General features: G+C 31.2%; 1 protein-coding gene across 2 annotated transcripts in view; it reads left to right on the forward strand.

Annotated features, from left to right (window-relative positions):
• LOC142329725 (aminopeptidase N-like) overlaps positions 1-18012 on the forward strand; it is a 193826-nt gene that overhangs the window by 118918 nt on the left and 56896 nt on the right. For both annotated transcript variants that reach the window (XM_075374460.1, XM_075374461.1), the window contains 2 exons: positions 5706-5886; positions 17180-17336. In XM_075374460.1, coding sequence (XP_075230575.1) covers positions 5706-5886; positions 17180-17336 — 338 coding nt within the window. The remainder of the gene's footprint in view (positions 1-5705; positions 5887-17179; positions 17337-18012) is intronic.

The raw sequence follows: 18012 nt of genomic DNA on the forward strand, positions 1-18012 counted from the left end.
CATCCGAAGAAGCCTTACCAAAGGCGAAAAAAACACTTTATAAAATGTTTAAGAATAGCAGGTATTTACGTCAAAATAGGCGTTATCGGGTTGGCATCCAAATAGATTATTCGACGTCTGAAACACGTGTGGATCTAATAGACGACCTCCAATGACGCCCTCACGGTCAGATTGTGATGATAATGGTCACAACGGTGTGGCGACCGTTTCGCCAGATTGTTATCTTGAATGACGTTTTCACTTTACTCAACTAAAAAATTTTACGCCTACTACATCTTCAATTTCCTAAACTTTTTCGTTCCATATTAATATACTAAAAATTTTTATTAGTATGAATATACCAAATAATAAATCCTTATTTTAAAAATTATTTGTAATTTTTACTTACTCGAAGATTCATGAGGAATACAAGAAATCTTCAATGCACCTATAAACTCTAAATCCTAGTCTCTGGCTTCATTGTAATGACTTTCTAACATCCGTGGTTTCGCTCAGTATAACGAAAGTGAAACAATATAACATATCATAAGCTTTACCTTAATTTACAAGCTCAAATAATGATTTATCAAAACAGGATATATCTGGGTAAAAGATGTCTGAGCACTTCTTTTTCGGATTCTTAATTTAAATTAGGCGATATCTTTGCGAGTTCTGAAAGTTAGTTGTGCGAGTTTTTCTACTTTTTCAAAGTATTACCTACGAATAATATTTCATTCGCGCAATCGGTTTGAAACATGTTAAAACGGATATATGTGTAAAGAGAAGAGTACGGAACGACCGAGGGTGTTAATGAAAATGTTAAACGTGTCAGAGAGTCTTTCCTGAGTAGTCCTAAAAAAATCTGTCAAGAAAGCCAGCCGCGAAAATTCCAGTGAGAAATGTTTTAAGGAAACGGTTACAAATGCTTTCATACCGTTTACAGCAATTGAAGCTTACCGACTTTGTAACCGAAATATTGTAGCATAAAGATAACGACTATACATACTGTTCAATACTATCGTATTGTATTTAGTGATGAGTCAACATTTCAGCTTGGTGGAAATGTTAACACATGTAATGTCCATATCTGGGGGGATTAGAAAATCCCCTTGAACTCTTAAAACGCGAAAGGGATTCGCCAAAATTAAATTTGTTCTGCGTGATATTCCGACGGCAAGTTTAAGAGCCGTTCTTTCTGCTGAAGCAAAATAACTAATAGTATTTACATGGGTACGCTGCGTACATGGTTCTTTCTTCAATTACAAGAAAGTTTTATTTGGGATCGAGATGGTATGCCTCCTCACTGGCATACCTTTATACGCGATTGAAGGACATTTTTCTCAACTGTTGGATAATTGATTGGCATGGACCTTCTTTGCGGTGGTCTCTAAAGTCATCCGATCTTATCCCATATGATTCTTTCTTTCGTGTTTTATAAAGAATCTTGTATACATACCTCCGCTACATACTGATCTACCCGATTTGAGGACTGAAGCAGCTGTCGCTTCCCTCACTCCAGATATGCTGATTAAAGTATGGGACTAACTCTCCTATCAGTCGGATAAAGAAGGGTGCTTAATCCTTGTAGAAGAAACTGCAAAAATTACTCTTTCATTTTATTTTTGATTCATTGCTCTAAGTCATAATTAGGAGATATTAAATAACTTTTAATCCAATTTTCAGTTTTATTTTAAAGTGGTTTTTAAAATCCTAATAGTCTTTCTTTGTACACTATAAATATGTACATATGTACTTGTGTGTGTGTGTGTGTGTGTGTGTGTGTGTATATATACGTATATAAAGTACACGCGCGGGCGCGTGTATGTATAATTATATAAGTGTAGACTTTAAGATGTCATAAATCATTATTAAGGTTTTTTTAATTTATCCAATCAATAAAATAAATAAATCAATTTTTATATACATATACATATACATATATATATATATATATATATATATATATATATATATATATATAATATATATTGCCACTTGCATTCAGGTCAGCAACTTTAAAACATCGATTTTAACTTACATTCACGTTCACATGTGTCTTGTACGTTAGGAATGCACGTGCTCTGGCGGGTTACATTTTCCCGTCTATTTCTAACTTTATTCCGAACAAACTACTCATTTAAAATTATATATAAATAAAAGACGTTGTTATAAATAATTTTGCTCGAGGTCAAATAAACATAATTTCATTAGGAAAAAAAAATTTAAATAAATATGTTTTTAAATACGACATTTTTGTTCGAACAAATATAAAAAAATTGTTACGTATATAAAATTTAGATTAAGTACAGGATTAATCAATCATTTCCCTACTTAGAATAGACGCGCGCGCCCACGTTTCTCTCAACAGAAAAGACTATTTTTTTTCCTTATACATGCAAGTCTTCTTGCACCTAGAATATAAATAGTCGTCAAAATTATTTTATCTGAGAATAATGTTGATTAGTAAATGATCTCCGTGGTGGAGTGGCAGCGTTTCGAATTTTCATTCTGAAGTCCAGGGTTCAAATCCCACTCAACTGTGACGTTTTTCTTCGTACGCTTTAAATTTCCTTTAAATTTTAAGACTTTTTAAAATTATTTTAAATTTGTTTTAAAATAGATAATTTTATAAAGTCTTTATATTATTCTTAATGCACAATTTAAAATTTCGAAGCCCAATTATCAAGAGTTTTTTTATTGATTGTGATGATTATCAAAATAAGATTTAAGAATTAAAATTCCGAAATTTTGAATAAAAATATTTTTGATTTTAGGGGCTTCTTTACTCAATGGGGAAAATACAGGAAAAATTTATTTATAAAGTAGTGATCCCTCATCTGACTTCCTTGTACGCCTAATAAATTATATATATATATATATATATATATATATATATACATTTTTTTAATATGTGAACATTTCAATTTTTCAACTATTTTCCAATAGGTCCTCCGATAATTATCGTTATTTTATTTTTTTTAACTAACAGGAGAAAAACAAATTTATTAAAAATTCTACAAATGTTTTCTTTTAATATGTATATTTTAATTTTTAACGTAATTTATTTTTGAATGACTAAATCGCAAATAAAGAAAACCAAAACTGCTTTACTTTGCCAGGAAATAGGAAGGTGTTTTCATTTAAATATTAAAAAATTTTCGTTCTAAAATTAAAAAAAAAAATTCTATTTTATTTTATTATTTCCGTCTGAAATTTTATTTTATTACATGAGGGAGTAAATTACAAAACGACCATTTTGCCAAAAGAAAGTCAGAACAATTAAAGAAAAAACTAGCATTTTATATTTTCAATTAAATCATTTTAAGCTCTAGTTTTATATTTTAGATAAATAATTTCTTTTTATTGAAAAACAATAACCAAAATTATGAGTTTTTTCATATTTTTATATATATATATTTTTTTTTTTTTGAGAGAGCTCCCCATCAGGGGAGGTACTAAGATATTTTAGTTACTTTATTAATTCACAAAATAAGTTTTAAGCATTAAAAATTTTAAATTGTGAATTCTTTTTTCATTTGAGGGCTCTCATACTTATTGGGAAACATTCACGTAAAATTAATTTTTAAGAAAATAACCCCTAAGTGAAAATAAATTAAAGAAAATAAAATTGTTTAAAATACAAAGATACAGCCATAATTCTAAAAAAAATAAAGTTGTAATTTTCTAGGAAGATGGCAAAGATTTTTGGATAATTTTTTTTAAAGAATTACTAACAAGTAAGAGTTACCAAAAAATTACTATTTTTACATTTTAAATGCAACGGGTAACTTGATACATGGATTTAAATTTAAAATAAAATTTAAAAAAATTGGTAAAAATTTAAAAAAAAAATTTATTACCACGGATCATCGGAGTGGGTTGGACAAAACATTTTTATAATGGATTGTGTAAGCCTATTGTTGTGAGCCGGCCTCTGTAGCGCGAGTGTTTCGGCCTTTCATCCGAAGGTCCCGGGTTCGAATCCCGGTAAGGCATGGTATTTTCACACACGCTACAAATAATTCATCTCATCTTCTGAAGCAATACCTAACGGTTGTCCCGGAGGTTAAACAAAGAAAAGGCCTATCGTAGAAAATATAGATGCAAAAACCTCTCATTAATTCCTTTTCTGAAACAAGATATAGCTAAAAAAAGAAAAAATACTGGATATAGTAATTTTTTTTTTTTTTTGGTGGGCAAAAAACTCTTTTGCGTTATCATCGCCCGGATCATACATAATTTAAAAGGTAAAAATTAAAAAAAAAAAACAGAACAAGAACATAAATTAAACTAAATTAAAATATTAAAGTATATATATATATATATATAAGCTAAAGGCTTAAAAACTAAAAACATAATGACTAATGTCATTAATAACTACAAACAAACAAAATCCGAAAGGGGAGTAAAGAGTTACGGGTAACAAAAATTAACGTTTTGAAAAACTAAAACTAATCTACAAACATTAAATATAGGTATATGTTATTAAACACATTTATTTTCCTTAGGAATAAAAGTACCTGATCGTCTTTCTTTTTCCTATTTAGCCTCCGGTAACTACCTTTCAGGAAATACTTCAGAGGATGAATGAGGTTGATATGTATGAGTGTAAATGAAGTGTAATCTTGTGCGGTCTCAGTTCGACCATTCCTGAGATGTGTGGTTAACTGAAACCCAACCACCAAAGAACATCGATATCCACAACCTAGTATCTAAATCCGTGTAAAAATAACTGACTTTACTAGGACTTGAACGCTGGAACTCTCGACTTCCAAATTAGCTGATCTGGGAAGTCGCGTTCACCGCTAGATTTTAAAAGTCCGTGATCTACCACTTGCCTAAGATACGGCGAATATTTTGGGATAATTTAAATTTGTGACGTAAGGCCGCATAACATAAGCAATCTAACAGGATGTGGCGCACAGTTAAACGGCAGCAATTTTTATGGTGGAGGGGGTAAATATGAAATAAAGTGTTTGGTAATTTGCGATGATGATAAAAAAAAACTTCTAACTTTTATAAGAGAAAGTTTTTGCTAAAGTGCCTCAATAAAGATTTGAAATTTTATTTCCACTAAAACGCCCCTACCCCTTTTTCAAAATTTTGCAAAAATCTAATACATTTTTCCCCCCCAAAGGTAATACCTGTCTACTACATTTGAAGAAAATCGGTCAACACGGTCCAAAGTTACAAGACCAAATACAGGCGGCCTACATACTTACGTACGCGCAAACGTCCGTCTGACGAAAATCGATTTTTTGAACTCATGAAGATTGGAATAAAATACCTTTTCCCAGATTATTTACAATATATTTAAATCTACGTCTTTGTTAGTGTTATTAAATTAACAAAAATTTAACTTTTGTGCCCTTAAGGCACAAAAGTTTAAAAAAATCAATTTTTTAGATTTTTTTTACCGATCTTTATACTTTTCCGATATAGCCGGGAAAGTTAAAACATTTTATTGGCTTTTGGTTTTCCTTTCAACGATTTTTTAAATATTTTTTATTTATTTATTAAAAATAGATTTTAAGTGAATGACTTCCGGAAAAACTATTATTTTATCAAGAGATTTTATAAATGTATTTAAAGTTAAACAATTGACAATAGAAATCTATCCTGAATTTTTCGTTTAAAAAGTTTTTTTCATTACATGTTAGGTGTAAAATATTAATACATTTATTTAATTCACTAATAAATGTTTGTTTATTTTTAATAAATTTTAGAGAGAGATATTTATTACTTGAAGATGATGAATCGATAGAACATAAACAAGAGATTGGTCAACACGTCACACACGAAGTATCACACCAGTGGTTTGGAAATTTGGTTACACTGGAATGGTGGGATGCCATATGGTTAAACGAAGGGTTTGCTACGTTTTTTGAAAGATTTATCCAAGATTTGGTGAGTTTAATTTTTTTATTTTATTTTTTATTTTAATTAAATGATTTATGTTTTATCCATCCCGTGAAAAATTAATTTCACGATTTTATACTCTGTTTAAAACCGAAAATTCTTACCAATAGCAATTTTATTCATGGTGTCAATAGAAAACTTATTTATTTTGTTTGTTGCATACCTTGATAATTATTACAGAATCAGTGTATTGTTAATGATAAGTTCGCGGCCATTTTAATTTATTTTGTGCATTTATTATTACGTATTACTTTTGCAAACACAGAATATTTCATTGTTTATACAGTTAAAATATTAAAATTATGAAATTACATTCAGTAAAAAATTGTATCTTAAATAAAAAGGACCAAAGGGAAAAGAGAACAAGGTGCCAAAAAGTAAAATTTAATTAAGTAAAATAAATAATCTAATATTTATTAAACTAACAAGGAAGCGCTATTTTTGTTTCCAGTTAGCGTGTCTGTATGCGAGCAACGATTTTTTTTCTTTTAATAAGATAAAACGTATACACGGCATTTGACTTGAACGTGAGTAATAAAACTGAAATTATATGGTAAAAATGATAGACATTTAAATCGAATTGAATTCATAACATTTCGATTATTTAAAAGTACGGTGGGTCTATACTTAGATCGAAATTATGGACCTTTTCCACTACTGGACTTTTTCTACGATAATCTAATATAATCTCGTTTAATTAACATTAAATGTAGAAGTTATATACCATTTTTATATCAAAAGTAAACTAAACACAATAATTATTAGCAGTACTTAAAAACAGCGCAATAAATTCTGTAATTACTCCTTTTAGTCGAGTCGTTATTTCAACACCTGACTTCTAAAGAAAAAACGTTTAAGCTGTGAAGTTCTATGGTGGAAAATATTCCGAAATTAAATTTTTATTTAAACATTATATTTCTGAAAATTAATTTTTTTTTTTAAAAGCAAATTGTACTTTAAAAGCTTGTTCTTTCCACTGATGGTCGGTACTTCGATTTTGGACATATTTCAAGTTTGATGGATGATGTACATAAATGGTTAAAATTCTTGTGAATAGATACCAATTTTAACCTAATTTGCTTATATATATAGTCAATAATTCGTTTACGTATCTCGTAAAAAAAAAAAAAATTGGTATATTTTAACTTTGTAAATAATACTTACGATTCATATTTTTAACTTGTTGAACTTACCCGGGATGCTTCTCCGAACACCTGTTACTTACGCATGACCTGGAAAACAAAATTTTTATTAAAGCATTCTAAAAAAATACTGTTTACAAATTTTTTTTCTATTTTTACATGCTTTTATTTAACTTAAAAATGTTTCAACCGTATCCTCTTTAATTAAACTCATTTCCCAACGTCATAAAATGGTGAAATTTTCCAATATAATATTTATTTATAATATATAAATATTATAATATATGTTATATATATAAAATTATAACGTTATAATGTTATATATATAATATAATATTATTTGATGGGGGTTACATATCGTGCTAAAATTTGAGCTCAATCGGTGCAGAACATTTTGAGTTTTTGAAGCGTACACAAATAAACTTAACATTTTTATATATGTGTGTGTGTGTGCGCGCGTATAAAATTTGATAACAATTTCATTTAATTATGATTAAAAAGTAGAAAATAAAAAAAATTAAAGTTTTTCTCTTCAAAAACAAAAAAAATCAACATTTAAGAAAATTATTTAAAAAAAATTACTTTACAAAAATGTTCTATTTATCCTACTTTACTATAGGGAATTTGTATGTGTGCCTGCCTGTGTGTGTATTCCTTTTTTCTTCTTTTTCTTTTTTTTAACCTCCGGATCCACCGTTAGGAATTTCAGAGGATGAGATCAATGATTTGTAGCTTGTGTGAAAATGCCATGCCTGACCGGGATTCGAACCTTGGGACTTCCGGATGAAAGGCTGAGACGCTACCACTCGCGCCACGGATGGCGGGTGTGTTCCCCCGCTTATCTGAGAACATGTTTACATGATCGAACATACTGCCCGTCATGATTTTTTTTTCTTAAATGTATATAAACAATAAGTAAGAATAAGCAGCACCAACAAATAAGAGCAAAAAGAAAGAATATGCTACATGATTAAACATACTGCCCCGTCAAAATATCATAAGATTTGTTCTTAAATATTTATAAAGAATAAATAACACCAGTATTAATAATTATAAAAATAAATTAATAAGTGTTACTACCGTAAATCATTCATTCAATATCGTAGCAGATCTAAAAAAAACAACTATTTTCGATACAAATAAATCAATACTGAAAATAATAGATTATCCATTTAGATTAATTTATTTCTTATGTTATCACGGAGTTCGTTGGAACTTTGTCGGTAAGAGGCGACGAAGTCAACGAACTGCATTTACAGTTCTAAACATGACCTAACCTAACAGTGAAATGAAAATGGAAATAGAATAAGCGTAAAAACATTACATTTCAGTTCAATTAGATTTGGTCTAGTGGTGAACGCGTCTTACCAAATCAGCTGATTTGGAAGTCGAGAGTTCCAGCGTTTAAGTCCTAGTAAAGCCAGATATTTTTACACGGACTTGAATACTAGATCGTGGATACCGGTGTTCTTTGGTGGTTGGGTTTCAATTAACCACAGATCTCAGGTATGGTCGAACTGAGAATGTACAAGACTACACTTCATTCACACTCATATCATCCTCTGAAGTGTTATCTAAACGGTAGTTACCGGATGCTAAACAGGAAAAGAAAGAAGAAGTTCAATTAGATTAGTAATAAAGAATACTTTCAAAAAATACCTCGAATTTTTATAGACAACATAGATTTTTTTCATTTGATGAACTGCAGAACTCGAATATGACATTTTATTCTTTATTTGAATGTACCTTTACGAATCGCCCCGCTAGATAGCAGTACTTGATATTACTAGGTAGCGTACAAAAACTTGCTAATGTACTTGAAATAATAAAATTTAAAAAATATATACTAGTTTGTTTTAATAGTAAATGCTGTTATGTAAATGAAAGTACTGAAAATGAAACAATTTTTTTAATTCTCATCACGTCTTTAAAAAAATATAAATAAAACTATTAGTTTACAAGAGATTATACTATTTTATTAAAAAATTAATAAATAAAACAGAAATAAATTCGATTGGTAAAATAAAATTTAACGATAAAAATCGAGGGTTACACTTACAAAGTAATAAGTACAATATTACATCACGGATTTTTGAATCGTAAAGTTCATTATACTGAGATTATTAAAAAAGGAAAAATATAGTATGAAGTGAATGAATGATATGATTATCAACAAAAAACATTGGCCGTGAAATTCAATTTCTTTGTTCTAAGGCAATAAATTTTAATAATAAATCTATGAGATAACAATCAGTAATTCATAAAAAAAAATAAAAGAATAATCTAACAAAACGCAGTGATATCCAATGAAATTGTAAGTCGTATGGTAAAGAGTCTCGCAGATATCATTTCTTCCACTCAAAACACAAAAATTTCTGTATTATAAATAAAACTGTTTAATAAAACGATACCGATATCAAAAAAGGTTAGACACTACATTTCTATTATAAAAATACGTTAATAATTTAGAATTTTCTTTAAAAAAAATATATGTTAAATATATGAAATAGACAATATATATTTACAATAATAGATAATAAACAATGTTTAAGCGTTCCATACAATAAGAAAAAAAAAGAAAATTGATAAAACTCTTAACGGCCCGATTTCATTTATTAAACAATGAATAATCGTAAGAATTGTATTATTTCTGTAAATGTGATATGTTACATATAAATTAAATCGGGCCAGTAAGAGTTTTGTAACAAATTTTTCTATTTTTTTGCTTATTATATGGAACGCTCAAACATTGTTTATTTTCTATTATTATATCTACTGTCTATTATATATATTTAACATGTATTTTCTTTTAAACAAAATTATAAATTAATAACAGACTTTGATAATAGATATGTAGTGTCTTACCTTTTTTGATATCAGTATCATTTTGTTAAAAACAGTTTATATTATATTAGAAATTTTTGTTTTTTGAGCAGAAGAAATGATATTTGTGAGACTTACCATATGATTTACAATTTCATTGTATTTTTTTTTGGATATACATATATATATATACACAAATAAGGTCATTCAGGCATGTCATCTTAAAAGAAAGTCAAATTAAACTTTAAAAAGTGGCCTTGCTTATCCACCTTTATGGATGTAATATTTGGATAGTGATATATAGAGACAGACCATCATCTACTTACGCCTTAGAAATAAATATCTTAGGAACAGTTAAAATGATTATAAAATTGTTAAATTATCCAATAGATATATAAAAAAAAGAAGTTCTATTATCACCTGTGAATGACAGTATTAATAAACACATAAATATTAACATCTAATAAAATCTCACACTTAATAAAATATTCTGAATTATAAAGTCAGAATGAGTGCTTTTTTCCTAGTTTTTGAAAAGAATAAAAATATGAAAGGAACTTAGTGAGATGAGTTAATGAAATATTTTAAATCTGGGAAATATATTTTCTCTGTATGTTGTCTTTATGACATTATTACATGTAATGCAAAAACTAAGATATAATACAAAATGACATGGTTAGAAGTAAACTATTTTAGAAAAAAATTATCTTAAGAAAGGTTTCTATAAATAATATTCAAATCAGAAATATTTACCCTTTTAAATACTTGAATTATTCCTTGTACATCCTAACGAGCATAACTAAATTTTTAACAGCATAAATGATGCACTTAAAATCAAATAATTATTCAATTCTGAATTTAAAAAAAATTAAAACCATGTGCGTAACATTTTTTTTAGAAAACCTATTTTTGATATCGGTATCGTTTTGTTAAAAACAGTTTTATTTAAATTACACAAATTTTTGTTTTTTGAATGGAAGGAATGATATCTGCGAGACTCTAACCGTACGGTTTACAATTTTATTGTATTTGTTTTTTTAGTATAGATTAACTTATTTTTTAATGAGGAAGAGTGCTAAACTGAACGATGACGAACCCTTTTTTCGCTTTTCTTTGATCAATTTTCATCATTCAAAAAAAAAAAAAAAAAAAAAACATTTTTACACAAGAAGTAATCAGTTTTGGACGCCTAATAATAGCCAGGGTAACCCGCCCGGAAGGCCTAGCTGCGGAGGCGTGCCTTAGGCACGCCCTGCAGTTAGTCATGACTAAAACGAAAAGCGTTTGGCGCGATCTCATATACTAACACTATAATTAGAGCGCGCCCCACGCTTTTACTTAGTCATACGTAAATAGAAAACGTTTTTAAAAGTATTTTTTTTGAAAACAAAATTATTTTTTTACTTTTTACTACGAATTTGTTTTTGTTTTTTTCTTGAATTCATCATCTCCAAAAATCTTTTCCTTAGATTAACACACAACGACGACTGTAACAAAAATGTTACCCGCAATATGACAAAAAACCTCCCGATTACAGTTTTAAAAAGGTTTCTGTCAAATAACTTTAAAATTCTGTTTTACTTAAATTTTCATTGTTTGAAATTATTTGCTAAAGTTTACCAAAAGAAGAGGAAATTACTCTTTTTTTCCCATACGTTTTTTTTTTTTTTTTTTTTAATGAAACAAAATTTATTTTTCTTTAAGACCGGAAGCATGCTGATAAATAATTCAAGATAACCCACCGGGTTGATCTATTGGTGAACGCGTCTTCCCAAATCAGCTGATTTGGAAGTCGAGAGATCCAGCGTTCAAGTCCTAGTAAAGAACTTTTGTACTTTTATACGGATTTGAATAGTAGTAGATCGTGGATACCGGTGTTCTTTGGTGGTAGGGTTTCAATTAATCACCATCTCAGGAATGGTAGAACTGAGACTGTACAAGACTACACTTCATTTACACTCATACTTATCATCCTCATTCATCCTCTGAAGTAACACATGAATGGTAATTTCCGGAAGCTAAACAGAAATAAGAAAGAAATATTTCAAGATAAGAAATAGCAGATATTACAACGATTTTAATGGTATAGTCTATATTTAGTTCATATAAGATTATTCTTCAATTACGTAAATTTCATGAGAAAGCTACCCATTGAAATTGGTACCATGATTCGACATCCGGAAAATTTCGACATCTTCGCGTTACACATCCCCCAGATCCCAAAACCACCATCAGATCAAAAGTTTATATATATATTATATATTTCACTTTCTTACCGTAATTTCTGCCGTAATTTTGCGCCAATCATTTTTTTATATATAAAATATATCGACCTAAAATTTAGGTCGAGTTCGTTACTGGGCAAAATCGGACCGTAGCAGTGGAAATGGGGGCCTTTTTCGAAAAAACAAAATATCGCTATAACTTTTTTAAGTAAAATATCGAATTCGTTTAGAGTTCCTACTATTCTTTGGATAAGAGCCTAGAACTTATCTAAGTAAAGTTTTTTGATATCACCAACCATTGGCCCAGGGGCTAGAAAAAATGGGATTTCAAAGACAAAAACAAAATCATACCTCCCTTAATAGGAGCAGTGTCGAATCGGTCGAAGTGGTCGTTAATCTTCTAAACATTACATAAAGCTTTTGTAGAAACAATTTTTAATATGACCATCCCTTACGGCAAGGGATGGCCAAAATATTGCTGGAATTGAAAGAAGGGGCTTGTCGTATGCTAAATATATGAAACTTTTTCTACATGTAATAGTCGTATTGAGTAAATCTGAAGTTTTTCTTAACTTTACGGTGGAAATCTTTTTTATCCACTACTTAGCACCGTTTAAATCTACCTCCGCCTCCCGGAAAGGGATTTTGTTTTATTAAAACAGGACCCACTGATCCATATTACTAAATTATAAGTAGTTGTGCACAGAAGGATGTCACTCCCGCCTTTCTACCAACTCCTCACGGCTACCACTACTACTTTCAAAATTTCCCGTTTCCCTATGCCACTCTATAATTCGAAATTGTACATTGGGAATAATAAACTCACATTTATTGCTGTAAAACCACCGTAATGTAAGTTACATTTCGTTCGTTACCTCAGTTTAGTTTTTTTACTTTTGGCGCGAGGAATTAACAACCTAGAATTTGACGATAAACGGCTAAGTATGAGTAAGCTAGATGAAGTCGTTTGGAATATATTGTAACGGAGCCAATCTAACGAGTTTCTTCCAGAAAGAAAAAAGAGAGAGAAAATAAAGAATAAAGAATCAATTAGGAACTAAAAGTAATTCTTTATTTAAAATAATGGGTCTACTCAGCAATTTGCTTTTTTTTTAATGCAGACAATGGCACTTCCAAAAGCTCCTATTCGACCAAAAGGATTACTGGACCAAAGGACTTATAGAAAAGCGTAGAAGGTACGAACAATAAAAATTATTACGATTGAACAATCAAAAGAATGGGTCGGATACTGATACTGCAGGTCAGGAGATATAAATACTGCCGAGGATCAGCGGACAGAGATAATAGTTTTGCAAGCCCGAGTTCGGTGCAGCGTGCGATGACAATAAATATTGGTAACAACGACTGAAAGATGCGTTAAGAACATGGTTCCCATCTAAGTTACGCGGGTGCACAGCCGCGCAGTGATTTTACAGGTATTGCAATAAATTGTACAGAGAAATTTATTTCCCGAGTATCTATAATCAACTATTGCAAATATGTAAAGTATATTCAATGACACGTTTTGTTGAGATTACGGAATAGCATACACCAGGACTCTGACGGGAGTTTATAACTACTATTCACAATAAAAACATTCTATTTAGTTATCGGCAGTTCATCGCACTAAAAATTGTAATGTTTACGAGTGATGGAGCCAGTGTTATGCTCGGGAAGAAAATGGGGAGCAGCAATTCTCAAAAGAGAAATATCACATTTAACTGAACAACACAGTGTAGCACATTGGGAAAATTTAGGATTACATGAAGGATGGAAAAATGCATCTATTATGAAGGATACAGAAAATTTGATTAGAACTGTGTACACAATATTTCACCGATCTAGCATCAAAAAGAAAAATTTTGAAGAATTAGCTCGAGTGTTAGAACATGACGTATCATTTAAACCGTTAAATGAAGTTAGATGGTTATCCAGGTATTTCGCACTCGGTGCTTTAATAGAAAATTACAATATATTAATTGAATAATGTAAAACACCGATAATTCTGACTAATTCACAATATCGGGAAGCAATATCTGCTCTGAAAGATATTTCAAACGAGCTTACATCCTTAGGCATATTATCTACAAAAAATTGATTTAACAATTATTGATGTTCATCGGTTTTTAAAAATTACGATTAAGAAACTAAAATCTCAATATCTGGGACACGCATCTTTCTGAGTGACACTGTAAGAGAAATATTATCGGAACATCAAAATGATATCGATAAATAAGCTATAATTATATTTACTGAACGTGTGTGGTCACTTAGAGAATAAATTTACCGATGAAGAATTTAAAAGACTGGCAAGAATTTGATAATAAAATTATTATAAATTCAGCAAACAATTTTTCGGAAATCAGAAGATAATACATCTTTCCAAAAAAATATTCAGAATTTATAGTAAATAAAAACGTTGGTATAAATCAAATATGGAACGAATATTCAGAATTGAAATTTACAATTTTGAAAAAGCTAATATAGGATTGTTCAAGATTTTTAGCGATACATTAATCTTTATCCAAACTAACCCTTTCTTTCTTTTTCCTGTTTAGCCTCCCGGAATTACCGTTCAGGTATTACTTCAGATGACGAATGAGGATGATATGTATGAGTGTAAATGAATTGTAGTCTTGTACATCTCAGATCGACCACTCCTGAGATGTGTCGTTAATTGAAACTCAACCACCAAAGGACACCGGTATCCACGATCTAGTATTCAAATCCTTATAAAAGTCACTGCTTTTAATAGGACTTGAACGCTGGTACTCTCGACTTCCAAATCAGCTGATTTGGGAAGACGCGTTCACCGCTAGACCAGGTGGGTTGTCCAAACTAATCCTGTATTATCAATATCTAACCATCCCTTTCTATATAACATTACGGGAACTTTTCAAGCATCCAGCTCAGATGGCGAACGTTGATTTTCTGTTATGAATTCGATAAAAACAAAATACCGAAGCAGACTCGAAAATGAACACTTGGGTGACCAAAGAGAATTAAATTACGCGGTCAAGAAGTAAATACAAATAATGTTTACATGAATGGATTTTTATGAAAGACAGAAGACAAAAAGTTTAAAAAGGTTAAGAAAAATGTTAATCTAAAATATAAAAAATTACATAATTTTTTTGTTTAAATATGATATATATATTGTATAATTGTTACTTATGTATATAATAACAATAAAACAGTTTGCACAGATTGGTTTTTGAAAAATCTTTTTTTTGACTACGATTGATTTTTTTCGCGCAGCTCTGGAATTTTTTTTCCACCCTACCCCTCTGGCCAGATCCATAACAAAGCAACGCACAGCTCAGGGGTTTGTCATACTCAAACGGGCCTTCCCGTCCGCTGGCCATAAGTCTAGTTCGACAGGTCAGCCTGCCGGTTACATCTTTTCATTGCCTGCCTCTAAACCCTAGGGCGGGGTATCCAAGCCCGACTATATCGTTCCTGGACTCCACCACAGAAGCCGGGACTCGGTCTTGACGCCAATGCCTCTAGTGGGAGCACCCTTTAAAGGGCACTCACACCGGGTCTCGATTTTTTTTTGCAAAGGGATGAGAGAGTCCCAGTGCCTCATCACTGCCGCCCATCCGTGCAAGCACAGACTAACAGTAGCTCCGCGGGGGCTGTCCCTCAACCCCTCGCCTCCCCATCATTCTTGGCTTTGTGTTGGAGTATCCGTGTCACACAGTCAGATACTGCACGAAACCTCTCTGCCCCTGATAACATAGAATCTTTGATTGTGTCAACTGTAAGGGGGCCCAGTCATCAATTCACAGAAGCGACCTTCAGTTGCCCACGTCCGGCAATCGAATACGACGTGTTCCGGTGTATCGAGCTCTCCGCAAGAAAGCTAAAAAAGGGGTCAGCTCTCCTTCTAGCATGTAAGTACACGCGAAACACGCCGTGGCCAGATAAAAATTTGGTCAACCAATATGTGACTTCACCAAAGCTGCGGTTGACTAAAGGCTCGACCTCCCGGATCAGACGATGTGTTCATCGCCCCGTGGAGGACAGATCCCAGCGGATCTGCCATTTTCGGAACAACCACCTGTGCATATAACTCCTTGACAGATCCTCCAATAATCCCAATCCTCATCCCAGCTAATTGTTTAAACGGAAGGATGCCCGCAGTGACCAACACTGCCTCAGTCGAAACTGAAGAGTATGCTGAAACGATACGGAAGGCAATCCGCCTCTGCACACTTTCCAGTATCCGCCGATTTTGATCGCATCCTAGAGCTTTCGACCAAACAATAACCCCCATACAGCAGAAAGAATTGATCACATGGCCGTACAACTTCCCTTTGGATGACCGGGGACCGGCCTCGTTGCCTAGGAGCCTACTCAAAAAAAAATTAAAGGGTTACATTGGTCACGAGTATTCCATCTTGGACAGTAGTTGAAAACAAGAAGCTGTTCGGCTAGTTACTTGTGAACGGGAGTGAAAGTGACAGAATTTTATTCATTCATAAAATTAATAGGGTAGATCTTTTGTGAACAGTAAACGTAATAATACTTGCAGAAAGTAAAACAGAAACTAGAAACTTTATTTTAGTTGCGGTCGTTTTTTTGTGCTGTATTTTTATAAGTAAATCTTTCAGGAATAAATTAATACTATGTCTATTAGATGGGGGAAGGGGATAAATGACTCGAGACAATTTGGTACTTGACACATCGACCTCTGTTTCACGGTTAGTTGGAAATGGATTTTCTTCATAAAAAATAAAAAAATGAATGTACTATTAATGTTGAACATATTAAACGAATATTTTCAGGTTACAGAATGAATTAAACAAGGAAACATGCTAAATTAAAAAATCTGGAGGAATAATTGCGTTAATTAACAAATACTTTTATTTAGAAACACAGAATTATCTCTTAAGATAGGCGTAGTAGTGTATAAAAAAAACAAAAGAAAAAGCCTTAATGTTTTTAGTACATCAGCTTATTCTATGGCAGATAATAATAAAATATCAGCAATATTTTATGGTAACTCACTGAAAATAGGTCTATAATAAGTATTTTTAGACCAAAACTTTCCACTCTTATTAGGTTAAGGAGGTGTAATGTGTACAGTTGGAACCTGACTGGAGGACTATGGAAAAGTTTGTCGTGACTTTCTACCAACAGTTACTTGATAAAGAGTCATTACCTACAGCTCGGGCACTATCATCCGATATAGAATCACTAGATGCTATTGAAGACATGTTTGACAGAATCGCTTATAATAAAGGTTTGTTTGTATTTCAAATTTTTATTAATATTAATTATAAATTATTCATCAAGTCTTACTGAATGTTCATTTTCTTTTTTTATTGCGATTTTAATATATTCTTGTATAATTAATTTATATTGTTTATTATTTTGTTTAATTAATTAATTCTTAGTACATGTGGGTATTAACAAACAGGAAAGATTTGAGCGTACAAGGTCTGTTCAGAAAATAACCGAACATTTTTAATTTCGCGCCAACGGAAATATTTAGTGACGTACGGTTGGCAGCATTGTGTTCCGCATAATCTCCTCTATAACCACGTATTCTTGGATTGTTGATATCTCGTTTAGTTTTCGTGTTATTATTATCTGAGTGCAAAGTATTAGTAGCGATTTTTTTAATATGAGATTTTCGGGAGCAATGATACAACGTAAAATTTTGCGTGAAACTGGCGAGAACTTTCACATAAATTTTTCAACTTTTGAAATGGAATGGAATGGAATGCAAAGTTGGCAGGAGTCTATTACTCCCTACTTTATCGCAGAACCTGGACAGAGTCCCTTGCTGCTGGGTCATTCTAATCGGGCTTGTTTTTAAAAGGGTTATTTTTTTTAATCTCGGATCTAATTTTTCAAGTTTTGTCTATTATTATTTTAGTGAATTTAAGACGGATTTAATTGCATTCCAATCCGTT

The sequence above is a fragment of the Lycorma delicatula genome, chromosome 9 (genome assembly GCF_047948215.1).
Source record: "Lycorma delicatula isolate Av1 chromosome 9, ASM4794821v1, whole genome shotgun sequence".
NCBI lineage: Eukaryota > Metazoa > Arthropoda > Insecta > Hemiptera > Fulgoridae > Lycorma > Lycorma delicatula.